The sequence below is a fragment of the Papaver somniferum genome, chromosome 6 (genome assembly GCF_003573695.1).
Source record: "Papaver somniferum cultivar HN1 chromosome 6, ASM357369v1, whole genome shotgun sequence".
NCBI classification, from domain to species: domain Eukaryota; kingdom Viridiplantae; phylum Streptophyta; class Magnoliopsida; order Ranunculales; family Papaveraceae; genus Papaver; species Papaver somniferum.
In genome coordinates, this window is record NC_039363.1 from 64,844,992 (window position 1) to 64,871,779 (window position 26,788).

At 35.9% G+C, this 26,788-nt stretch overlaps 1 protein-coding gene and 1 long non-coding RNA gene across 12 annotated transcripts; both read left to right on the forward strand.

Annotated features, from left to right (window-relative positions):
- Positions 1 to 384: 384 nt before the first annotated feature.
- LOC113285726 lies at positions 385 to 2,321 on the forward strand. Its single transcript, XM_026534497.1, has 4 exons — positions 385 to 672; positions 1,043 to 1,196; positions 1,667 to 1,760; positions 1,902 to 2,321. The coding sequence occupies exons 1-4, from the start codon at positions 584 to 586 to the stop codon at positions 2,198 to 2,200; spliced, it is 636 nt and encodes a 211-aa protein (XP_026390282.1). The 5' UTR covers positions 385 to 583; the 3' UTR covers positions 2,201 to 2,321.
- A 518-nt stretch (positions 2,322 to 2,839) lies between these two features.
- On the forward strand, positions 2,840 to 7,724 carry LOC113287801. 11 transcript variants are annotated; one of them, XR_003330331.1, is made up of 6 exons: positions 2,937 to 3,465; positions 3,558 to 3,670; positions 4,188 to 4,332; positions 4,628 to 4,756; positions 5,650 to 7,046; positions 7,126 to 7,724. It is a non-coding gene; the product is annotated as an uncharacterized LOC113287801 (long non-coding RNA). The 11 variants fall into 11 exon arrangements; XR_003330330.1 differs by having other exon boundaries at positions 5,650 to 5,833; positions 7,126 to 7,717; XR_003330332.1 differs by lacking the exons at positions 5,650 to 7,046; positions 7,126 to 7,724 and adding an exon at positions 2,840 to 2,930 and having other exon boundaries at positions 3,339 to 3,465; positions 4,628 to 5,247.
- The last annotated feature ends 19,064 nt before the right edge of the window (positions 7,725 to 26,788 follow it).

Genomic DNA, 26,788 nt, shown 5'->3' on the forward strand with positions numbered 1-26,788 from the left:
ATCTCCGCCCGTTCATCAACTTCACTACCAAACTCTATGAAAGACTCTTGATCATGATCAATGTCTTTCCAATTTTGAACATTGAGAAAGAAGATTTTCACATTCAAGAGCCAATTTCTGATTCGCCTCTCTTCACAGCGCTTCACACCGAGACATCGAAAGAATAAGCACAAAGATTTTAAGATCCGGAAACATAAATAGGGTATTTCTGGTAAAATGAAAAAATTCGATTTTCTGGATCGGGAGAAGTTTGGACTAACTCGTCCATATTTGGACTAAACTGTTGTGGATGGGGATTATTTGGACCGGAGAGTACTAGGCCACAGATGAGTGGACTAAACGTCTATTAGTCTCGCGTTCAACCTTCAAAGATTCGGCAGCTAGGTTTTTTTAGAGAAACATGGGAGAAGGTGGAATCATGAGAACAGCAGCAGCAAAGATTGCGAGTTTCAGTTTTCGCGGAACTCCTTCATTAGTACCTGCCTAGTAGGGTACTAGAAGGCCGTCGTGGGAAATCGATGATTGGGATTTCGCTGATCAGGAAGATGAAGCGGAAGTTTTGTTATCGGATTCCATTCAAAATATGCCTAGTAGGGTTATATTTGGAGGCGTTCCGAGTCTAGAGGAAGCTGAAGAAGCAACTTCAGACCTTAAAGTTGCTCTTGATGATATGTAAGGATCCCTCTTATTACCTCTTGATTTAAATTTATAGTTTGCAGCACTATATATGTACACAATGTTCTGTTTCGTTTTATCTTTGATTTCCCCTAATGCTACTATAACTTAGAAAAAATCTTCCAAACATGAAAATTGACCAGTTAAACGACTAAAACTCCAGTGTGTATGGCAGAAAATAGATAATTCTATGTCTATTACAATTTCACATAATTAAAATTTGATTACTTTGTTTCGTATTTTGATAATCGTGATAATAATTTTAGACTAGCTATGCTGTATTGTTGAGAAAGTTAGGTTTTTTCTTTTGGAGCATATGTTCCTTTAGACATATGTACTAATGCTATGATAGTATTAATGGTTGCAGGACATCATCCTTTGATTATGAAGAGCATGAGTCAGAAATTTCAGAATCTAAAGCATGTGTTACTACCTCCAGTGAGGATCCGATTACTATCCCTTCCGAGTCGGGACCTATTTTGCAGGCGTTCTCATTGCTTAAAGAAAGTCCTGCAGCTCAGGTTTTAACTTGAACTTGACTTTCCCTTTATTGCAATTGATTTCTTTAGACTTTCCTTTTTGCATTAAACCTGAGACCATGACATAGTTATGGTGAGTAGATGTCTGTACATCAGAATTGAGTTTACTTGTTCACAGATTGCTCGATTATGACGTGTTGAGTTTATTCCGATTAAACAATATCTGGTCATTTTGTTGCATTTGGCTGAAACTCTTTTGTGCTCACACATGGGCACATATCTATCGTTGTTCCATAGGAACCTAGGAATGGTTGTCCTTGAGAGGAAATTTACATGTAGGCCCTTGAACACGTTTATCTTACATCCATACAGTTTTTCTCAGTGAAACTTCATGATAGCAGCTTATATTCACATATCCCAGTGAGCACCTGTGGCTGTTTAAATGTCCCTTAGGTGGTGGCTTAGTTCGCTGCTACTGAATGTGTGATTTCAGATAATGATTTTGTATGCAGAGTGTTGTTTCTTCACTTGCCTGTGACGAAAATGTCTGGGATGCTGTTATGGGAAATGAAAAGGTTATGGAATTCCTGAAATTACATCAGACTGGTAAGACCAACTCTTTTACTTTGAACCTTTATCAACAATTTGGCGAAGTAAAGATAAAATGTGGAACCAAAAATATTTTTACCTTTTCTTCTGTTCCTCCTACAAAAGGTTTTCATTTCTGTACTCTAAAACCCTTTGCAGATGACGAATACCATGAGCATAAAAAACCCTCGATGTGCTTTGAAGACGTTAAACAGACTGAAGGTTTAGGAAACATGTTTACCAATACAGTAGATACTTTCAAGCTTAAAGTATTGGAGATGATGACCAGTCTATCTACATTGTTTCAAGATCTGTTTGGAGGTCAAGCATCAGGAAGCAACATTCACTTAGATGCCAATGGGAATGCAAGGGCAACCATTGTAGACAGAATCAAGGGATCTTCATTCATGGCACTGGCAATTATAGTGATTATGGTAGTTATCCTAAAGCGTAGATAAATATTCTGACATACAAAGCATTCACTGTTCACAGATAATAGTTCTCGAAGATGTTGCAAGTTATATGTGTGTCTGTAATTATTATTCGTCCCTTTGAAACCTAAATTTAGACGTTTTATAACTTTTGTTTTATTATTGCAACACTTGAGATTTAGCTGGCGCAGTATATATTAGTTCGTTTGCAACTTCTTCTGTGCCATGGGTTTCCTATAATTTTGTGGCAATAAGCTATTGGATGCATGACGTGTGCGCAACGGCAACGAATGTGTAGTGGCAAAACTACCTGCATTATTACCTCCATTGTTACCAGAATATACGTTGCTTCATAGTTAATGCAGGCAAAGACCGTCTTTGTGACTATATTTTGTTAAATGAATCATAATTTCTTTGGTGATGGTATTAGTTACCAGTCACCACAAGTCTCAAGATAAACTGTGGCACCTAGTAACCTACTGGCCTTGACCTTTATCAGTTTATCCGCCTCAGATTTTCTCTTGTTGACAAGTTGTACTATTGTAGTCTTCTAGTTGTAGACCACGTATGTACCAAGCCCCATAAAGTAGAAATTGACGTTTAGTCCCAAAATTATCGGGCTTTAGACAGTCTAGTCCTACCATCTCAGACCTAGTACCGTTCACCAAATCTCGAACGAGTTAATCCATTTTTGAACGATTAAGTCCAAAACCCAATTTTTCATTGGGCAGAAATACCCCACACCTAAATGTTCATCGTAAGTTCAGTTTCCATTTTTTCATTTTCGTTTCATGAAAACTGGTTTTCCAGGCGAAGATAAATAAATCATAAAACCGAATCTCGTCGTTTCCGTGAAGTCTCAAGTTTCAAACCTAATTATGATAATCGAGAAGCACTGGATTCATCTTTGAAGAACCTAGATCGTTTTCATCAGTCATTTGAAGATTAACTGAAAATCGATAGATTTTAGCAAATCAATTCGAAGATGTCATCATTTGGAAGCGATGAAAACATGTTTTTATCATTTAATTTGATTTAATCTTCCTCCCTTTGAACTCTTTAAACAAAGAGAGAAACTCTTTCAACTCCTTTTCTTTTCATCAGATCTGAAGATTTAGAGAAATAATTTTTGTTTTGGTTAATGAAAAATGGATTTCATGGACAGATTACGGAGGGTGGAACTAATGCGTTTGGAGAAGATGCCATTTATGCAGCTTATAATTCCCGTTGAATCTTCTCTTCTGATTTGATTTCTCGAGTGGAAGACATTGACGTTCCTCATTTCCCTCGTGGTAAGATTTTATCGTTTTCTTAGATACACCTTTAGTACGTATGTTTTAGTTGTTATTACAATTTTTTTTGCATTATTGAACTGTGTTTGTAGGAGGAGGGAGTACTTTGAGTAAGCAGAAGAAAACAAATACAACTGAAGATAATGATTTTGGTGGTGACATTGCTGGGAAAATAACTAGATATGCAAATAAAATCGCCTTGAAGGTAATAAAATCAACAAATTAATTTTTGCAAATAGAATCACCTAACTTGAATTTTTAGCATGCTCAAGCAGCTTAAACACATTTGAAGTATTGAATTTAATGTTTAATATGCATGATATTAGTAGTGAACTTATCGGGTCTTTGAATATTCAGAATGTTGCACATGGAATGAAGCTTTGGGGTGTTATTGCAAAGCCAATTCAATTCTCGTGTAAACATATTGTTACAAACTCTTGTCAACACGTTTTTCTGGTCTATGTGAATAGCTAGCTTCACTTTGTTTAATGAATATCCTAACATTGAGTATTTCAAATTGGGGGATAGGAAGATTAACATGGAAACTTGAGATTTTTATCACTTTAAGCACAAAATGAATCGCATCCGAATCCAAATAGTTTAGTAATTTATGGTGAGAGTCTTAAAAAAGAGAAACAAAAATAAATGAATGAATAAGACTAGACCAAAAACTGGGTTGTGTGGTGTGTTCAATGCCTTACTGTCGGTCAGAGATTTTGCAGACAAACAAATGGGAGACTGGTATAGCGCGAGAGTTTCAGAAATAGTGGATGCAGCGGAATGTGCATGTGTAAGTTCAAATAAGTAATTGACACACACGAGAAGCTACAGATCAAAAGAGTTGATGATCACATGCAGGCGTCATGGGTGAGTAAGTGAGTGTCAAGTGTATGTATATGCACTATACCTTGTGGCTCCGTGCACATTTATCATTTTTGTTGTTGCCTGACTGACATATTAATATGCACACGTGATAGAGTCTTAGTGGTAATTGCATCATCACTAACAGTCAATTCATCAAACTAGTTTTATGTATGTACTCAAGAGGTTTTTGATTTTTATTAATGACCAAACACCATTATTGGATTCATTTGAAAAGAAGAAATAATATTTTTTTTTCTTTCTAATCTCATCACACTTTTGTTTATAATGTTAAGAACAGTAATGTCTGAACTTGCTCGGGGATATCTTTTGGGAAGTTTCTGGAGCTCAGCTTTTCCAACCATGTAGCTGCAAATATGGTTCCAAACTGTGGTCATTTTCTGCATAGAAACTGTCTTCGATTTGACGGGTATTCTCTTATTTAAATACTCCGACATTTAAAGGGTAGATAAAGCATTTGGGTAAAAAATAACTTATGTTACGAGTTAAAAACAGTTTGTATTATTAATGTGTATATTAGAGAGACTTATCAGATGTTAGAGAGACCATTAGTCCAAGTTTTTATCTGATTCTCTCCAATCTGCGGGTGTTTTAAACACTTGCTTAATTTATTAGTTTGTGTACATTTTGTTTTTGAATTATTAATGTGTACATATTTGTACACAGGTTGATTATTTAGGTGTAGGTAGTTGTACACATTTTATTTATTTAGGTGTACATAGTTGTACACTTATTTATACAAACCAAAAATTAGGGAAAGCACTAACGTGTATTGGTATTGGAATTTTTATAGGTGTGTACATTGTTGTACACCATTGTGCTATCCCAAGATTTTATAGACTTCAAATTTTTGGGTTTTATAGGTGTATAGTGATACAACTGATATTTTTATTATCAAAATTTTCTTGTCAACTATGTCTCGGTATCTTGTTTCTACTAAGATGGATTCTTTATAACCAACCTTTGTGCATATCAAATTGTTTAAGTTTAGACTTTCATGTAATTGAAGTCTCATATACAAGTAGGTATCTTGATCAAATCTACGTAAAATTTTAGGAATTTATGGATAGTTTTTGAAATGGATCAGTGTGACTAATTATGAGTATTACTTTTGTATGATTTTTTTTCTGGGTTGTTATTAATGGTGTGGTCGTATGGATTTGGGATTTTTGGATTAGGGGATTCAGGTACCCAATTTCTTTTAGGCAGCTTACTGTATGTATATTTGTATTTTAATTTGTGTTAGTAAATGAAAATTTTGATCTTGTGAATCCGTGCTTATCTTTTTTTCCTTTGTTTCAGTTTGGGGAGGTAGATATATATTGATAGTTCATTGGTTGCTAGCTGCTCTTCTGTGGTTGAAGTAACTGTTATGGTCAATAATGAATGTCTATATTGGACTTTGAGAGAGGATTTATTTAAAATTCTTTTGGAATTGGTTAATAAGAAGCAAGATAAATTTGAACTTGTCTTTATAGAAAAACAGGTACGTCAAATCATTTTGCATAGCTTTCAGGTTATCGTTGCTCTCAGTTTTGGATTTTTCCAGAGTTAGTTTGATATGTGTACAATCTGTGATATAGAAGAGTCCATAAGCTTATACTTGCATAGAGACTAGGGTGTACAACCTGGTATACATGTAAAAACTTGATACCATAAGCTTATGCTTCTATAAAATTAGGGTGTAAACACTAGTACACATATGGAAAAATGAATATTAGTTTATCCTTGGGTAGATAAATGGGGAGTACAAACTGGTACACTTGTGTAGAATTGACTCCATAATATTATGCATGCATCAATAACTAGGGTGTACGTGTGAAAAGAAATGGCTTCATAAGCTTATGTTGCATAAATAACTAGGGTGTACAAACTAGTAAACATGTCTAAAATTTACTCTATAAGATTATGCTTGTGTAAAACTTGGGTGTACAAACTGGTACACATGTGGATAAAATAACTCTATAAGGTTTATGCTTGGTTAAATAGAAAGAGTGTAAAATTTGGTACACATGTGAAAAATTGACTCCATAAGATTATGTGTGAGTAAATAAGCTTATGGAGTATTGTGCTTACCTTTTCTTTCTAGTTACTTAATTTTTTTTTGTTTGCTTCTCTTGTAACCTCATGCACTGCCTTAGCACTCTTAACTGCAAGCAAACATTCATGTCCCAATAAGAAATTGATGCCTCACCCGAGTATCACATGTTTAAGATTTGTTGATTATCAATTTGTACATAGTTGTACACGTATTGATTCTTAATGTACACATGTTCAATTTTAATGTGCAAATAATTGTACACTCGTCAATGTAAACATGATTGTACGCCTATTGATTGTTCACGAGTGCACATGGTGAAATTCATTTTAATTTCAAATTTATTGATTAAGATAACTACCTTAGGACATCTCCAACTTAATTATTCTGGAGAAACACTTCATGTTGTTCATTCATATCCGTTTACACTTAGCTCGTCTTTCATGAACTCTCAAAATTGTCGGCGGTCCTTGCATTTTTTCTATTGTACTGGCAGTTTTATACTTCCCACTGAGCTTGCTTCAATTGTCTGTTAGATTTCTCTCGAAAATAATAGCAAAATGAAAGGAAATGATCATGAAAGACTGGTATTAGGGTCCGATGATATCACCATGTTCCTTTGGGAAACTGTTGTCAGTAAACACCCTAAAGCACCTGATTGGTAACCAGCAAACACTTCTTGGCCCTCTTATTCATAGAAAATTCATAAAAGCTAATGGAAGCTGGTCTTTTCTGTACAGCTACACTATCTTTTTAGCCTTCTCCCACTAAGTTCGTGATGCAATCTACTGGTTCAAGGTATCCTCGTTTCTAATGTTCAATCTCAAACGGTGGAGATGACTTACAGGGTGACATAACCAGATGGAATTGGTGCATCTGAGTAATTGGTGCTATTGAGATGGTAAAACTCTGAAGTGGTGATCTGGTGAATAAATATGAAATGCCAATGGAATTGCAAAGATGAAATCTGAATTGTGTGATGTTGGCGGTAGAGAATTTATGTTGTTGTTGGATGGGTAGTGTTGTTGTAGAGAAGTGCAGCTAATATTGCAAAGCTACAGAAACGGATAAAAAATTTGAGTTGAATGGTTGAGGTGTTGTAGTTGTTTGCCGCAGTATGGTTAAGAGTGGTTGAGCGTTGGAGCTGGTTTTGGTAATGAGTTTGGGTTGTAAACATGTTGTATTTTTGTAGATGTGTACATGTTTGTACACCAATGTAAACAAAGTTTTAAAAAAAAAAATGAAAATTATATAGTCATAGGGGTACTCTTTTTGCAGCTCTCTGAAAGAGCTTTCCGAATATATAAAATTTGTGAATTATGAGTCACTTTGGACTAAACTGCAAATATTTGGACTGAATTGTAAATTAAGAATGTTATTTGTGTACTTTCCATAAAAATGGACTAATTTGTACCTAGTTGAATGGGTTACGACTAACTAGTATATTTGGATGGGATTTTGGACTAAACCCCCCCCCCCCCCCCCCCCCCCCCCCCCCCCGATAAATGGGTAAATTTAGCAGTTGGGATTCGATAGGCCGGTTCCTAATTTCCCTAGTTGGCCTCGAAAACCATCCTCGCCATGATGGGAAAACGATTAAGTGATGGAGATGCTATTTAGCGACCTTGACTACAACACTAATGATAGAGTCTTTATTGCCGATGACTTATTTATATTGCTCGATATAATGAATATCTCGAACGGTCTACTCTATCATGTCTATAAATATCCACACCATCCACCATTCCTCTTCATACTTTCTCTGTTTTCTCTTCTTTCTCCAACTTTTCCTACACAGAAATCTTTGATACCTTGTTATTATCATTAAAAATTTTGAAATGGTAAATATACTAATCCACAATGTTATTATTTTCGGTATTGGTGGTTGTTGATAGTGGATTTTTGACGAAGGTCGGACCGGTAAAATCACATCGATAATTATGTATCTCTAACCACATTGAAAGAATAAGAGATTTTATGTCTTCACCTTCCGTGAGAGAAGTGAATCGCGGTAATATGACCTTGTTAAAACAGTGATACATGAAGGCAATATCAGGGCCTCTTGCTCAAAAGCTCTCAATGTTCCATGTATCTCATGCTGAGAAACTCAGTATTCCTTTGAATGTTCGAAATACATTTGAAAGATGTCTGGTGCTATAACCATTCCCAGAATAATATTCAGAACAAAGATGATGCTGTCATCTCATGTCTGAATCAATTAATCGCTTCTAGAGAGGTTGTCTTCTAGTATAAGGCGATTAATTAAAGCGCTTCTAGACAGGTTATCTGCTAATACAAGGCGTTAATCTAGTGCTAATTCTGGATGGATTCCTTTCAGGCATAAGAGGCACCCCCGAGTAAACCCTGAGTAAAAGGCACGGGTGTATTTAGTAATAATGCTCAAAAGAACATCAATAAATGTGGATGAACAAGGATATGGAAAACTAACCAAAAGACGAAATTGAGAGAGAAAAATATTATTTAATTATTATTTTAGGGTTTCATCTTTCAAGGCTCTTTCAATCAAATTCTTTGATTTTCCATATTTTTTTTCAAATCTTGCTTCATGGACCATATGGTTTGCAAAGCAAGTGGTCCCGCAATGATTATGACTTTCTACCATAAAAGTATTAAAAGAATATTATTTTAATATTTCCAAATATTGGTCATCCAAGCGAAAATCTACTACATCATTCGAGCAAAATCAAGAGTTTCAGTCAAGATTGAACTCTTCTGAAAATACAAAACAATGCTCGATCGACCATCGTAAGAATACCAAAATTCTCAGGAATGGTCCGCGGATGACATGGTAACACGGTCACACCACCATTAATGATTAATGACCTAATTTATCTTCTGGAGTTCATATTTGGTTCTGTTAGAGCATTGCTCGGTCGAACTCACAAGTGTTGCTATCTCAAGCTTGTTGCCAAATTTAGTTGTCAAAAATATATCTTGATTTCTAGTCTACAATTAGTTAAGTCTCGGATTAGGATAAAAGTGTAGTTGAGAAACGGACATCGCGGCGTTCTACCGTTTGAAGGCGAAGATCAAACGAACTTTTGGAGAACTTCTTCAAAAAAAGGTAAGTGAAGACTGAACTACCTATTTCTCAAGTTATATTCATCTTTCTATCTATGGGACGATGTCGCATAACTAATTAGACTATCATTAGCATATCAAGAATTTTGAGTCAAGATTCATCTTGTAATTAGTTCTTGAAATATGACTAAGCTAAATGAACACTGTTCATACTTGATGAATTTCGGTTAAGGAAAATTTATTGTTCGCAATCAAAATCATGATTCAAGTTTTATCATTCGAAAATAGCCTGGGAACTACTGTAGATTCGGATATAAGACAGTGTACATACCAGTCTTATAAACTGGGAAAACTGTTATAAGTCTGAAGATGTAATGCATGTACTCAGTACACGAACCGGAGTAGCTATATGTCGAAAAACTGATTTTTGGTACACATATTCGTATATACGTCTTTTAAAAGTTTGGGAACTCGTGAATCCAGAAACGAAGTAGCTATATGTCGACAAACAGATTTTTGGTACGCATATTCGTATGCACACCTTTAAAATTCTGGGAACTCGTGAATCCGGATTAGTACGCAAACCAGTACGCGTACTAGAAAAGAACTGTGGGTTACAGTACTGGCTTGGTATCCATACCGGTACACGTACCAGAAAAGTTTTGTGGAATCCGGAACGTGGCTATGTTTAAATGGTATTCATATCAGTACACTTACCACAAAATTTCTATGGACTCCGGAACTCGGCTATGCTTAAATGGTATCCATACTAGTCACATACCGAAAAATGTTATGTGAAGTCTGGAACTCAGATTATGCCAAATCCCGAGTGTGTTCTAGAAACCATCGATGTTGATTTTGGTAGTGATCTGAAGAAGATGATCGGAAAACTTTGTCATGAAAAACAACGATTGGTAAGGAAAATCGATGAACTTCACTGTGAAGTTTACATTAAAGATTCTAATATTCGATAAGGATATGAAAGGGAAAAAACTCTCCAAGAAAAATTGGATGAACAAATTCAAATTAATAAAGGGTTCATTGCTGAAGCAGATCATTTTGTATCCGCTCTCGATAAAACTCTTGGGATTTCGAGTTCTGTTGAAACTTCCAATATCCCTAAGGATTTGAGAAATTCTCTTAATTCGTTTCTGAAGAATTATCGTCAGTCTGGAGATAAAAGAGGCTTCGGCTTTATGAAAACCTATGCGACTCAGATTGGTTCGAAAGAATCTAATAATGTCACTTCAACAACTATTGGCTCATGTATGGTTTGTGGTGCTCTCAATCATTATCAACATACATGTAATTAAGCTTTTCAGGGAGAAATTTAAGGTTGCTAGTTGTCTTAATAAGAAAGCTAGAATTTTTTTTTCTAACCTCATGAGTCTTAAAAATATAACAAAATATTCCATTAGGAACAATAATGTTAATATGGAAGCTTTTGCTTTAAAGTCAACATCACCGTTTCAATGGTTTATTGACAACGGATGTATCCGACATGTGACAAGCGACCTTCTGTGGTTCGTAAATTCGAGCGACTTTCATGGAGGATCTGTAACATTCGGAGACGGGAGTTGTTGTTACATTAGCAAAAAGGGAACGATCAAGATTCCTGGTGTGCCTAAAATCCATGATGTATTTTACGTCAAAGGTATGAGTGCAAATCTTTTTTCTGTTAGTCAAATTTGTGATAAAGGCCATAAAGTTATCTTCAGTGCTGAAGGATGTGAAATTGAAGATAGGACTGGAAAAGTAATTCTTCCGGGAATTCGTGGAAAAATAATTGTTATCTCTTGGATATTCAGTCTTGTTAGAGAATAGCTCGGTTGAACCCACCAAGCATTGATACGTCAAGTTTGGTTTTAATATTTTAGTGAACCAAAACTCATTTAAAGAGTCGCTTTATTATGTACTAGAGTCAACTTCGTATAGATTAGCTTGAAAGTATTAGGATATGAGATATTAAAAGTATTTCCAAGAGTTGAAGAAGTGAAGAAGTAAGGAGCTACAACGACAAAATCATCCTTCCACTTGAGGTTAGTGATATTTGACTTGAACTGTTTCATTCCCTAACGTATATTTCAAGTCGTGCATATTGAAAACATAACTGCGAAGCATGGATGATTACACTCTAGTTAGACGTAGTATTAAGGAATACAATACGAAGTTGTTAGAGCATTTCTCGGTCGAACTCGCATGGGTTTCTATCTCAAACATGTTTGTCAATGTTAGTGATCAAAACTATAAGTCTTGATTTCTAGTCTATTATAGCTAAGTCTCGGACTATGATAGAAAGTGTAGTTGAGATCAAGGACTTCATGGAGATTCATCATACAAGTAGAAGAAATAATCAAGGAACCGGTGGAACTTCTCGACAAAAAGGTATGTGAAGACTTGAGCTTATCTGTCACTCAAAAGTCTATCTACTCTATCTCCTACTCTTTGAGACAAGAAGTCGTATGCTACATATATAGACTTGGATTATACACATTTGGTATTTCTATCCGAGTATACCTCGCCTATCTATATCTCGAAATATGTGTTGGTAAGCTTTTCGCTTCGATCAAGTTTATCTTTACCATGTAACGAAAGTCATGATATGTTTCAATCATCTTGAAAATTGCTTTGACAAGAAATGGTGTAACAACTATATAACGTCCTCTAAGAATTTTTCAATGAGTAAAATGAGAGTTTAGATTACATAACCAATGGTGGACATAAGCATTATTGTGGAAACACATTTATGTATAAGTCCTATTCCTTGAACCAAAGTTTGCGAACTTTGTTGATCAAGAGAACTGGAAGAATGGCGTGATCCAAGTCCGCGAACTGCCGAAGTTCTCAAACCCGAGAATTTCTGCTGGAGTTTGTAACTTAAGTCCGCGAACCTAGTCTGCGAACTTGAGAAGGTTATATATCTGAAGATGATTTCTGAACTTAAACTTTAAAAAGACTAAGGAATGCAGTTTTCAAACCTTGGCTATAAAAGTTCATGAACCGATTCAAGTGAATCAAATAATCTTTGATTCAATTGTGTCTTGTGTAGTACATGATATTTCCTTGCAATTGAACAACTCTATAACTAGTTCATTTGAAGTCATTTGAATTAGTTATGGTGAAGAAGAACATTGTTGATATGAAACGCTCATATGGCTAAGCTTTTGGTTAACTATTGTTAAACTAACAAATGCATACGTTTGGGTACGGTTAACTAACCTAGAAGCGTGCATTGTCAAGTGTGTGTAACAAGCTAAGTTTTCGATATAACGGTTGAGAAATATTAGCTTGAATCTAAATCATGTTTTCATCTAACAGTGAATATTGAATGCTTTGTTACTAAGCTAACATTGATTGCAAACCCTGATTTGAAATATTATATAAAGGAGACATCTAGTATTGTGCAAAACTAATCCCCACACCTTACGTGTGATACTAGTTTACGTACTAGAGTCGATTCTCCTTTAACCTTTGGTTTTATTTTTCTAAAACCAGGTTAACGACTTAAAGACTTCATTGGGATTGTGAAGCCAGGCCGATACTACTTTTATCGTAGTTGTGTGATTTGATCTTTCATCTTCTATCGTACGAGTACAATCAGATTGATTGGCTTGAGATTGATACTCCGATAGGCAAGATATAAAAAGTAATCACAAACATCTTCGTCTCATTGTTTCCGCAACATCTTGTTTCGCTACCATACGATTAAGATTGTTGTGAGGTGATTGATAACTCTAGGCCGTTCTTTGGGAATATAAAACCAGATTATCAATTGGTCCCTGTTCACCTTGATTATTATCAAAAGACGGAACAAAACTTTTAGGGTTTTATCCGTGGGAGACAGATTGATCCTTTGATAGACTTGTCTGTGAGAGACAGATTTGTTTATTATCAAAGCCTGCGATTTTGGGTCGTAGCAACTCTTAGTTGTGGGTGAGGTCAGCTAAGGTAATCAAGTACGCAGTATCCTGCTAGGATCAGAGGCGTAGGAGCATAACTGTACCTTGGATCAGTGGGAGATTGATTGGGGTTCAACTACAGTCCAGTCTGAAGTTATCTTGGAGTAGGCTAGTGTCTGTAGCGGCTTATTACAATGTGTATTCAATCTGGACTAAGTCCCGAGGTTTTTCTGCATTTGCGGTTTCCTCGTTAACAAAATTTCTGGTGTCTGTCTTATTTCAATTTCCGCATTATATTGTTTTATCTTTATAATTGAAATAATACAGGTTGTGTGTTAGATCATCAATTAGAGTAATCCAACCTTTGGTTGTTGATTGTCATTGATTGATCCTTGGATATTGGTCTTTGGTACCATCCAAGTTATTCCTTGCACTTGGTTAGAACTCGAAGTTCCTGCTTGAGTAAATCAAATCAAGAGAGAGATATAAACTCATTGATATACTTTTAATTGATTGAGTCTTGTTGATTCTCTTAAAAGTATAATCGAGTTTGTCCATACATATTGTTAAGCGAAATATTGGGTGTTTTTGTTAGACCCCCTCTTTAAGTATAACACTTATCTTTTGAACTTTGTATTTAATAATCGACATAATCGTTTAAATGCTATTGTGATTATGTATGGGTATGAGGTGAACATTTCATCCTAAGAAACAATGTTTTACATTAGTTGTGTGAATCAAAAGGGAAATCGCTAGGCTTATTGGTATTTTTATTCATTGCATAATATGTGTGATTAGTATAACCGCTCAGGACTTGTTTATGTTCTTGGTATTCACAAGGCCTGACTTTTGTATTGGTATGACTTTTATTAGTGAAACCGATCTTAAGTAATCTCCTGAGATGGTATGATCGGTTTAGTGTTATTGGTATGACCAACTCTAGGAAAAGGGGAACCGATCCTATGAAGAGGTACATCTGATCACAAGAGGGGAATTGATCCTTGTAAGAGGTGCAACACGTTTTTAGTAGATGGGGGAACCGATCCTATGAACATATGCAACAATTTTTTAATGAAAGGGGAACCGATCCTACGGACATGTGCAGCAAATAGAAGTAGTTACCATAAGTATGTGGGGAACCGATCGTAGTACCTAGTCAACCGAATTTTTGGAAAGCTAGTGTGACTATGCACAATACTCACATGGAGGTAGAACCGAAACTTGTTTTGGTAGAACCATGAAACCCATGATTTATGATTGAGTGTTCTTAATCAATCACATATTTCTTGAAAGTCAGGTGAACCAATTCTAAACTCGTTTGGAAGTGTGACAAATCGGTTTCAAGATTGTAAGTATGAAAGAGGACTTACAAAGTAAAGATGTCGACATACTTTGAACATGTGCAATAACACTTATCTTTTATTGTTCAAAGATATTCCTTAATAGCTAAAAGAAAAATCCCAGATCCAAAAATAAGTTGAGAATCTTTTAATTAAGGTTTTTAATTTTATTTTTGGAAAATGAAAATTGATAATGTGCATTTACTAATTGGAGATTTTCTAAGAGATTTTCGGTCAATGTTTGGACAAATCATTTCCAGGAATTATGGAAACCGAATCTGGAATATATTGCATATATTGAGAATATTTTCGGTTTTGGAAATTCCTTGGTGTCCAAACTTCCTTGGTCTATAAATACCAAAGTTTGCATTTCTAGCAAACTAATCCTCAGAGCCATCAAAACTACCTAGTTGTGTTGTTACTGGTGGAGCCGCCTATTCGGAGAGGAAAGTAACCTAATTAGGTGAAATCTTTTACGGCCGCGCAGTTTAAAGACTTCTTTGGGATTGAGAAGCTCTATTAGTACCGTTGGTGGGAAACTAGATAATTGAGGTTTATTATTAGTTTTCGATTGATTTAATTGACTAACGGTTGTTGAACTTTGATTGCACCTAGTTTGTTTATGCTTGAGAATCTTCTCTTCTGATATAAGATTCACTCAAACTAGATCGAAGTTTTGACGGGGATTTTTAGACTGTTTGTGTATCTAAAGACGTCTTGTGATAACCCATTGTTAACAGGCTCCGTTTTGTACATGATTGATTACAAGAGATTCAAGTTGATTGTGTGCAGGTGTTTATTGAAGATCTAAGAATATTTGAAGACAAAGAAAACTTTGAAGATTTCTGATTTGGGTTCATAATCTTTGGTGTGCACAATACTTGTTTCGGTTAAAGAGGATCCAACTATAATCAGTTTATCCTTGTGGTAGATTGGATTGATTAGTTGAGTAGATCAACATCAATACGTTTATTTTTGATTCAAAGTATTGATTGCAAAATCTAGACGATTACTTCGGGAATTGTTGGTAGATAGATCTAAGGACCTGACAAAGGAGTTTATTGGGATAAACGGAATAGCCTTTTGTCGAACTCACATCACTTGGTTGAAAAGAGTTGCTACCAAACAGATTTGTTGTTCCTTTATTGCTTGGAATACGAACCAAAGGAATTGTTCCAAGTACGTGACTTATTACAAGTTGGAGGCGTGGTGAAAAAGCGGGGGTCTAACAACACCACCCAATATTTCACTTAGCAATCTGTATGGACAAACTCAAACATACTTTTAAGAGAATCAACAAGACTCAATCAATTAAAAGTACATCAACGAGTTTATATCTCTCTCTTGATTTGATTTCCTCAAATAGAAACTGCGAGTACTAATCAAATACAAGGAATAACTTGGATGGTACCAAAGACCAATATCCAAGGATCAATCAATGACAATCAACAACCAAAGGTTGGATTACTCTAACTGATGATCTAACGCACTACCTGTATTATTTCAATTATAAAGATAAAACAATATAATGCGGAAACGGAAATAACACAGACACCAGAAATTTTGTTAACGAGAAAACCGCAAATGCAGAAAAAGCGGGGGTCTAACAACACTACCCAATATTTCGCTTAGCAATCTGTATGGACAAACTCAAATATACTTTTAAGAGAATCAACAAGACTCAATCAATTAAAAGTACATCAACGAGTTTATATCCCTCTCTCTTGATTTGATTTCCTTAAATAGAAACTGCGAGTACTAATCAAATACAAGGAATAACTTGGATGGTACCAAAGACCAATATCCAAGGATCAATCAATGACAATCAACAACCAAAGGTTGGATTACTCTAACTGATGATCTAACGCACAACATGTATTATTTCAATTATAAAGATAAAACAATATAATGCGGAAACTGAAATAACACAGACACCAGAAATTTTGTTAACGAGGAAACCGCAAATGCAGAAAAACCCCGGGACCTAGTCCATATTGAACACACACTGTATTAATCTGCTACAGACACTAGCCTACTCCAAGCAAACTTCGGACTGGACTGTAGTTGAACCCCAATCAGTTTCCCACTGATCCAAGGTACAGTTGTAATCCTACGCCTCTGATCCCATCAGGATACTGCACACTTGATTCCCTTAGCTAATCTAACCCGCAACTAAGATTTGCTACGACCCAAAATCGCAGGCCTTTGAAAATAAACAAATCCGTCTCACATAGACAAGTCTATCAAAGGATCAATCTGTCTCCCACGTAAAAACCCTAAAGTTTTTGTTCCGTCTTTTGATAATAATCAAGGTGAACAGGTACCAATTGATAATCCGGTTTTATATTCCCGAAGAACATCCTAGATAAATCAATCACCTCACAACAATATTAATCGTATGGTAGCGAAACAAGATGTTGCGGAATCACAAACAATGAGACCAAGATGTTTGTGACTACTTTTTATATCTTGCCTATCGGAGATATTAATATCAAGCCAATCAATCTGATTGTACTCGTACGATAGAAGATGCAAGATCAGATCACACAACTACGATAAAAGTAGTATCGGTCTGGATTCAATATCCTAATGAAGTCTTTAAGTCGTTAACCTGGTTTTAGAAGAAGAAAACCAAAGGTTAAAGGAGACATGACTCTAGCACGCAAACTAGTATCACAAGTGAAATGTGGGGATTAGTTTTGCAGATTTGCTAGATGTCCCCTTATATAGTCTTTCAAATCAGGGTTTCGCCTTGGTCACAAAGCAAACAATATCCACCGTTAGATGAAAAACTGATTTAGATTCAAGATAATATTTTTCAACCGTTAGATCGAAAACTTAGCTTGTTATATGCACGCTTCTAGGTTTGTTAACCATACCCAAACTTGTACATCGTTGGTTCAAAAATAGTTAACCAAAAGGTTATCCATATGAGCATTTCATACCAACCATATTCTTCTTCACCATAACTAGTTCAAATAACTCAAATTAACTAGTTAGAGAGTTGTTCAATTGCAAGGAAATATTATGTACTACATAAGACACAATTGAAGCAAAGATGATTTGATTCACTCGAATCGGTTCATGAACTTTATAGCCACGGTATGAAAATTGCATTCCTTAGTCTTTATAAGTTTAAGTTCAGAAATCATCTTCATATGTATAACCTTCTTAAGTTCACACACTAGGTTCGCGGACTTAAGAAACCGGGTAGAGTTTACAAACTCCAGCAGAAAATCTCGGCAAAGACTTTTCGCTGGTTCGCGGACTGGTACTCACGCCACAAGTTTGTCAACTCCAGCAGAATTTCTCGGGATGAGAAGTTCGGCAATTCATAGACTATGTGCGCGGACTTGGAAACAAGCCATTCTTCCGGTTTCTCTTGATCAACAAAGTTCGCAAACTTTAGTTCAAGTGATAGGACTTATGCACATATGTGTTTCCACAATAATACTTATGTCCATCATTGGTTATATAATCTAAACTCTCATTCCAACCATTGAAACATTCTTAGAGGACGTTATATAGTTGTTACACCATTTCTCGTCAAAGTATTTTTCAAAGTGATTGAAACATATCATGACTTTCGTCACTAGGTAAAGATAAACATGGTCGAAGAGAAACGCTTACCAAACACATATTTCGAGATATAGATAGGCGAGGTATACTCGGCTCGAAATACCAAATGTGTATAATCTAAGTATATACATAACATACGACTTTTTGTCTCAAGAAGTAGGAGATAGAGTAGATCGACTTTTGAGTGACAGATAAGTTCAAGTCTTCACATACCTTTTTGTCGAGAAGTTCCACCGGTTCCTTGAGTAGTTCTTCTTCTTGTATGATGAATCGACATGAATTCCTTGAACTCAACTACACTTTCTATCCTAGTCCGAGACTTAGCTATCATAGAATATAAATCAAGACTTATAGTTTTAATCATTAACATTGACAAACATGCTTGAGATAGCAACGCATGCGAGTTCGACCGAGCAATGATCTAAAATTCTCCCCCCTTGTCAATTTGAGTGACAAAACTATCAATACATATGGAATATAAAAAATATAAAGAAACTTTAGTAGCTCCTATTCCATATGCCTAATCTTCAACATTCCTCGAAATCTTTGTCACTTCCAAGTACTCCAATGATCCCAAAGGTTGTAAGTTTAGCATGACCGTTGTTGAAGATCCGTAGCTATAACAATGAGAAAGCATCAGTCTCGATCATTGTTATATAGTGTCATGGTATTATTACACAATGTCAAAGTCCAATTGTATAACAACTTCAACAATAATACTATGGTGATATGTATCACTCCCCCTTAGTCAATACTCCATCTCACATGGAAACCACTCCCCCCTACACAATGATCCTAAAACTATATGTCCTTGTAGGCTGAACTACATATTAATTCTCCCCCTTTTTGTCAATAAAATTGGCAAAGGTACAAGAACGGGATCATAATGAAATTGCCGTAAGAGACATTTCATGACTAAAAGAAAATACATACCATCTAATTTATATGCAATCATATAGCTGAAGCTAACATCATTCATCAAGATATCACCATTAAGCACAAGTTCAAAAGAACTCTCCCCCATTTGATGTCATTCCCAAGGGAACAACAAGAGCGACCTTAATTTCAAAAGAAAAAAAGGATTTTGAAACAAAAATGACACTAACAAGACAAAAAAAACTCCACAGAAACTAAACTGGAGTAAACCTTTTGGAGTTTCAAACTCAATTTCCCAAAAGATAGAGATAAGCATAAGGGCAAGAGTTATGTAAACGTTTTAATGAACCAAAACAACACCAATAGACTGCCGCAAGTGTTGAAACGTAGCAGTGTCTAATGTTTTGGTAAGAATATCAGCCAATTGTTATTCGGAAGGCACAAATTCCATACTTATGATACCATTTTCATAGAGATCACGAATAAAATGGTACCTTATGTCAATGTGCTTTGTTCTTGAGTGCTCAACGGGATTCTCAGTGATTCGAATCGCACTAGAGCTATCACAAAATATCTTCATTATTCCAGTATCAATTCCATAATCAGCTAGCATTTGTTTCATCAATAGGAGTTGAGTACAGCATGATCCAGCAGCAATATATTCTGCCTCACATGTAGACAGGGATTGGGAATTTTGCTTCTTGCTATGCCAAGCTACAAGATTCAGTCCTACATAGTAGAAACCCCCTGATGTACTTTTTTTGTCTTCTACACATCCTGCCCAATCAACATCTGAATAAGCAGATAGATCAGTGTTAGTATCAAAAGTGTAAGATAAACCATGCCCGGCAGTGTGATTAATATGTCGAATGATCATTTTTGCAGCTGCAAGATGAGATTCCTTTGGATTTGACTGAAACCTGACACAACAACCAACACTAAAAGAAATATCAGGTCTAGTAGCTGTAAGATACAAAAGGCTACCAATAACAGATCGATACACTTTTGATCCCCTTTTGCTCCTTTCTCATCTCTATGTAGTTTACCAGTAGTGGGAATAGGTGTTAATTTTGGGGAAGACTTATCCAGACCGAACCTTGTCACAAGGTCTCGAGCATACTTCTCTTGGGATAAGTAAATTCCATCCTTATGTTGTTGAATTTGTAATCCTAAGAAGAATTTTTATTCACCAACATTGCTCATTTCAAATTATTTAGCAAGAGAGACTTGGAAGTCCTTTGCAAAATTTTCAGAAATTAATCCATAGATAATATCATCTACATAGATTTGAGCAATAACCACATCTTTCCCACTCCATTTGGTAAACAAAGTTTTATCAGCTCCGCCTCTTGAAAAACCTTTTCTAATGAGAGAAGTGGTAAGTTTTTCAAACCAGGCTCTAGGTGCTTGTTTCAACCCGTAAAATGCCTTTTTGAGCTTTAGTAGATGATCTAGGAAATCAGGATTTTCAAACCCCTTAGGTTGAGCGACATAGACTTCCTCCTTTAAAATTCCGTTTAGGAACGCGGATTTTATATCCTTTTAAAACAACTTAACCTTAAGAAAACAAGCATGATCTAACAAAAGACGAATGGACTCAAGGCGTTCCACAAGAGCAAAGGTTTCGTCAAAGTAAATCCCTTCAATCTGTGAATACCCTTGAGAGACAAGTCTATCTTTGTTTCTGACAATCGTTCCAAATTCATCAGACTTATTCTTGAATATCCATTTGGTACCAACAATATTGACATTGGAGGGACAAGGTACAAGTTCCCATACATCTTGTCTTTGAAACTTGTTTAACTCTTCATGCATTGCATTCACCCAAAAGGGATCGTTCAGAGCTTCATCAATATTCCTTGGTTCTACTTGTGAAAGATAACAACCAAAATTGCACATATTTTGAAGTTTTCCTCTTGTTTTGGCTGTAGAATCTCTTCCTCAAATAATACTGTTGGGATCATGATTCCTTTGAACCCAGAGATGTCGTGGAGGGACACGTTCTTGTTCTTCAGGAATGGCTTGATCAGTGCTCTTCTCCTCGTCACTAGAAATGTAAGGATCAGTAACCGTTGGGATAACTTCAACTGATTCTTGAATTGCTTTGACTTTCTCAATTGTCTCGGTTGGAGGAAATTCAGCAGGAGGATTATCATAACGAAAGTTACTAATGTCGTCGATGATAACATTAGCAGATTCCATCATGACTTGCGTCTGAGGTTAAACACTCGAAAACCACGATTATCAGAAGCATAGCCAAGAAAGATACCTTCATCACTTTTGATGTCGAATTTCCCTTTCTGTTCTCGATATTTCAGAATATAGCACTTACATCTAAACCTGAGATAGTGTAGGTTGTGTTTCCTTCCGTACCACAATTCACAAGGAGTGTTAAGGGTTTTAGACCGTAAATACACACGGTTGATCAAGTAACATGCTGTAAAAACAGCTTCTCCCCAAAATCTTAATGGTAAGTTTTCTTTCTTTCAGCAACTCCATTAGCTTGAGGAGTTATATGTGGTGAGTATTGTTGAATGATCCCAAGTTCGTCACAGAATTCAAATACTTTGGTGTCTTTGAATTCAGTTCCACGATCACTTCTAATTTTCTTTAGTTTGCGACCTTGTTCGTTCTGGATCTTTTTAACAATAATCTTGAATTCACCAAGAGTCATTCTTATGAGATAGAAATGCAACCCAAGTGAATCTGGTGTAATCATCTACCATAACTAAAGCATACTTCTTACCAGCAACAGTGGGTTGTTGAATTGGTCCGAAGAGATCCATATGAATTAAATCAAGTGGAGCTTTAGTGAGAATATCTCGAGATGATTTGTGGTGAACTTTCGTTTGCTTACCCTTTTGACAGGCACTACATACACCTTCAATCTTTGCATTGATTTTGGGAATGCCTCTAACAAGTTCTTTGTTAATGATCTTAGTTAGAAGACGATAATTGATGTGACCAAAACGCTCATGCCAAAGATGTGTAGATTCCACCTTAATCAAATTGCAACGGTTGCTAAACTGAGTATCAAGTAGATAACATTTGTTTTTACCACGAGTTCCTTGAAAAATTACTTACCCAGTTTTGTCTACAATGTCACATCCATTTGCATTGAAGACAACTCGATGGCCCTTGTCACAAATTTGACTAATAGAAAGAATATTAGCAGTCATACCTTTTACGTATACTACATCATGGATTTCTGGAACACCGGGCAACTTGATCGTTCCCTTCTTGCTGATGCAGCAACAACTCCCATCTCCAAACGTTATAGGACCTCCTTCATAGTCAATAGACGAAACAAACCATGTGAGATCACCTGTCATATTTCTACTACAACCACTATCAAGAAACCATTGAAAAGGAGACGTAGATCTTAAAGCAAAGGAACCCATACTATTATTACTTCTTTGTTTAGAGTTTCCTGATAGTTTTGTATGTCCTTTCAGAGTACCAAAAAGTTGTTTAATTATATTAGAAAGATTACTTGCAACATTCAGACTCTTTTTAAATGACATACAAACCTGTTGAAGGTGATTGGAAGAATCACAACAACAATACGGGCCAAAAACTTGAATTTTTTCTGAGTGGTTCCTAGTCATATCAGTTTTCACAACAACCGGTCATTGATTACCATCCGATTTATGACTATTCTTTAAAGAGGAACAACTGGAGTTTCTCAGATTCACCAAGGGACTATTACCAGATATAAAATCCTTAAGATTTGCAATTTTTGCAACAAGACCAGAGTTGATCCGGATTTGTTCATCCAACCCTTTTTGAAGAGTAACCAGTTTATCATACTTTTTCCCACAGTTGGTTTTTAATCCTGGTGAAGCGTCACTTGAGACTTTATGGTCCATATAGTCAGATCGCTACAAACACATACTTTTGAGGTCTTGAACGTGTTTGCCTACTCTGATACCAATTGAAAAAGCGGGGGTCTAACAACACCACCCAATATTTTGCTTAGAAATCTATATGAACAAACTCAAATATACTTTTAAGAGAATCAACAAGACTCAATCAATTAAAAGTACATCAATGAGTTTATATCTTTCTCTCTTGATTTGATTTCCTCAAACAGAAACTGCGAGTACTAATCAAATACAAGGAATAACTTGGATGGTACCAAAGAACAGTATCCAAGGACCAATCAATGACAATCAACAATTAAAGGTTGGATTACTCCAATTGATGATCTAACGCACAACCTGTATTATTTCAATTATAAAGATAAAACAATATAATGCGGAAACTGAAATGACACAGAAACCAGAAATTTTGTTAACGAGGAAACCGCAAATGCAGAAAAACCCCGGGACCTAGTCCAGTTTGAACACACATTGTATTAAGCCGATACAGACACTAGCCTACTCCAAGCTCACTTCAGACTGGATTGTAGTTGAACCCCAATCGGTCTCCCACTGATCCAAGGTACAGTTGTACTCCCCACGCATTTGATCCCAGCAGGATACTGCACACTTGATTCCCTTAGCTGATATCACCCATAACTAAGAGTTGCTACGACCCAAAATCGCAGGCCTTGACAATAAACAAATCTGTCTCACACAAATAAGTCTATCAAAGGATCAATCTGTCTCCCATAGAAAAACCCTAAAGTTTTTGTTCCGTCTTTTGATAATAATCGAGGTGAACAGGAACCAATTGATAATCCGGTCTTATATTCCCGAAGAACAACCTAGATAAATCAATCACATCACAACAATCTTAATCGTATGGTAGCGAAACAAGATGTTGCGGAATCACAAACAATGAGACGAAGATGTTTGTGACTACTTTTTATATCGTGCCTATCGGAGATATTAATCTCAAGCCAATCAATCTAATTGCACTCGTACGATAGAAGATGCAAGATCAGATCACACAACTACGATAAAAGTAGTATCGGTCTGGCTTCACAATCCCAATGAAGTCTTTAAGTCGTTAACCTTGTTTTAGAAGAAGAAAACTAAAGGTTAAAGGAGACACGACTCTAGCACACAAACTAGTATCACACGTGAAGTGTGGGGATTAGTTTTGCAAAGTTGCTATACGTATCCTTATATAGTCTTTCAAATCAGGGTTTCGCCTTGGTCACAAAGCAAACAATATCCACCGTTAGATGAAAACCTGATTTAGATTCAAGCTAATATTTTCAACCGTTAGATCGAAAACTTAGCTTGTTATACATAAATGAAATGCACGCTTCTAGGTTTGTTAACCGTACCCAAACGTGTACATTGTTGATTCAATAATAGTGAACCAAATGGTTAGGCATATGAGCATTTCATACCAACCATATTCTTCTTCACCATAACTAGTTCAAATGACTCAAATTAACTAGTTAGAGAGTTGTTCAATTGCAAGGAAATCTTATGTACTACACAAGACACAATTGAAGCAAAGATAATTTAATTCACTTGAATCGGTTCATGAACTTTATAGCCATGCTTTGCAAATTGCATTCCTTAGTATTTATAAGTTTAAGTTCAGAAATGATCTTCAGATATATAACCTTCTTAAGTTCGCACACTAGGTTCGCGGACTTAAGCAACCGGGTAGAGTTTACAAACTCCAGTAGAAAATCTCGGAAAATACTTTCCTCCGGTTCGCGGACTGGTACTCATGCAACAAGTTTGTCAACTCCAGCATAATTTCTCGGGATGAGAAGTTCGGCAGTTCGCGGGCTTGGCCACAAGCCATTCTTCCGATTTCTCTTGATCAACAAAGTTCGCAAACTTTGGTTCAAGGGATGGGACTTATGCACATATGTGTTTCCACAACAATACTTACGTCCATCATTGGTTATGTAATCTAAACTCTCACTCCAACCATTGAAACATTCTTAGATGACGTTATATACTTTTTACACCATTTCTCGTTAAAGCAATTTTCAAAGTGATTGAAACATATCATGACTTTCTTCACTAGGTAAAGATAAACATGGTCGAAGCGAAACGCTTACCAACACATATTTAGAGATACAGATAGGTGAGGTATACTCGGCTCAAAATACCAAATGTGTATAATCTAATTCTATATATAGCATATGAATTTTTGTCTCAAGAAGTAGGAGATAGAGTAGATAGACTTTTGAGTGACAGATAAGTTCAAGTCTTCATATACCTTTTTTTCGAGAAGTTCCACCGGTTCCTTGAGTAGTTCTTCTTCTTGTATGATGAATCGCAATGAAGTCCTTGAGATCAACTACACTTTTTATCCTAGTCCGAGACTTAGCTATAGTAGACTAGAAATCAAGACTTATAGTTTTAATCACTAACATTGACAAACATGCTTGAGATAGAAACACATGCGAGTTCGACCGAGCAATGCTCTAACATGTGGGAATACATTCGGAACTAGGTGAACTATAGGTTTAGTTGCTTGGTCTCAACTATACGAAGTTGGTTTGATTTTTTATAGCGGCTTAATCCTGAGGGTATTCAATTCTGGACAAGATCCCGGGGTTTTTCTCCATTTGCGGTTTCCTCGTTAACAAAATCTTGTTGTGTCTTTTACTTTTCTATTTCTGCAATTATAATTGTTTTTATTATAATTAGAAGTAAAATACATAAACGTTAATTCATATTTGCTTGATAGTAATCCTATTATGTTTGTTTAAGTCCGAACCTTTTATAAAATAAACATACTTCATTGTTGTATTGTCTCGATCTCTTATCCATAGATGATCACACGAAGTGTGAACCGATTAGTTGTATTGTCTCGACTCAGTCCATAGACAATCAATTTCGGAGAAATGACTTATAGGTGGAAAAGTTTTAGATTGAGGTATATTTGGGAACCCTCGTTTTTTCAATTGGTATCAGAGCAGGAAAACATGAAAAGATCTAACAATCTGTGTTTGGTGCGACCCAGTCTATAAGAATGAACTCGAGTTCTCACGAATCGACTTCAGTTAACGTACCGCCAAGATTTAATGGGACAAATTACCCATTATGGAAGTCTGCTATGAAAGCTTTTCTTTAATCCCGAGATTTTAATACTTGGTTATTAATCGAAGACGGATATCAACAACCGATGGATTATTTGGAAACGGAGTTCAAAAGTTTTGTTAGAGCATTGCTCGATTGAACCCACTAAGCGTTGGTATGTCAAGTTTGGTTGTCATATTTTAGTGAATCAAAACTCATGTTAAGAGTCGCTTGATTATGTACTAGAGTTAAACTTCGTATAGGTTAGCTTGAAAGTATTAGGATATGAGACATTACAAGTATTGCGAAGTCTTGAAGATGTGAAGAAGCAAAGAGCTACAATGACAACAATCATCCTTCCACTTGAGGTTAGTGATATTTGACTTCAACTGTTTCATTCCCTAACGTATCTTTCAAGTCGTGCATATTGAAAACATAACTGCAAAGCATATATGGACTCTAGATAGACATAGTATTAAGGAATACAATACGAGGTTTATTTCTTAACCATTAAACATCGTAGATAAGACATCGCCATAATCATTTGAATGCTATTGTGATTATGTATGGGTATGAGGTGAGGATTTCATCCTAGGGAACAATGTTTACATGTTTTCTAAGGAAGTAAGTTCATAAACTTGTTTGTGAACCGAAAAGGAAATTTCCAGGAGTAATTGGTTTTGTTATTCATTGCATATCTTATGAACAACCAATATGTTTGATAGA

What these genes read in the sequence shown, in the direction of transcription:
- LOC113285726 (XM_026534497.1), top strand. Translation starts at nt 584, where the DNA reads ATGCCTAGTAGGGTTATATTTGGAGGCGTTCCGAGTCTAGAGGAAGCT. An exon ending in AAAGTTGCTCTTGATGATAT is followed by an intron (nt 673 to 1,042) that starts GTAAGGATCCCT and finishes TAATGGTTGCAG; the next exon opens with GACATCATCCTTTGATTATG. An exon ending in AAGAAAGTCCTGCAGCTCAG is followed by an intron (nt 1,197 to 1,666) that starts GTTTTAACTTGA and finishes TTTTGTATGCAG; the next exon opens with AGTGTTGTTTCTTCACTTGC.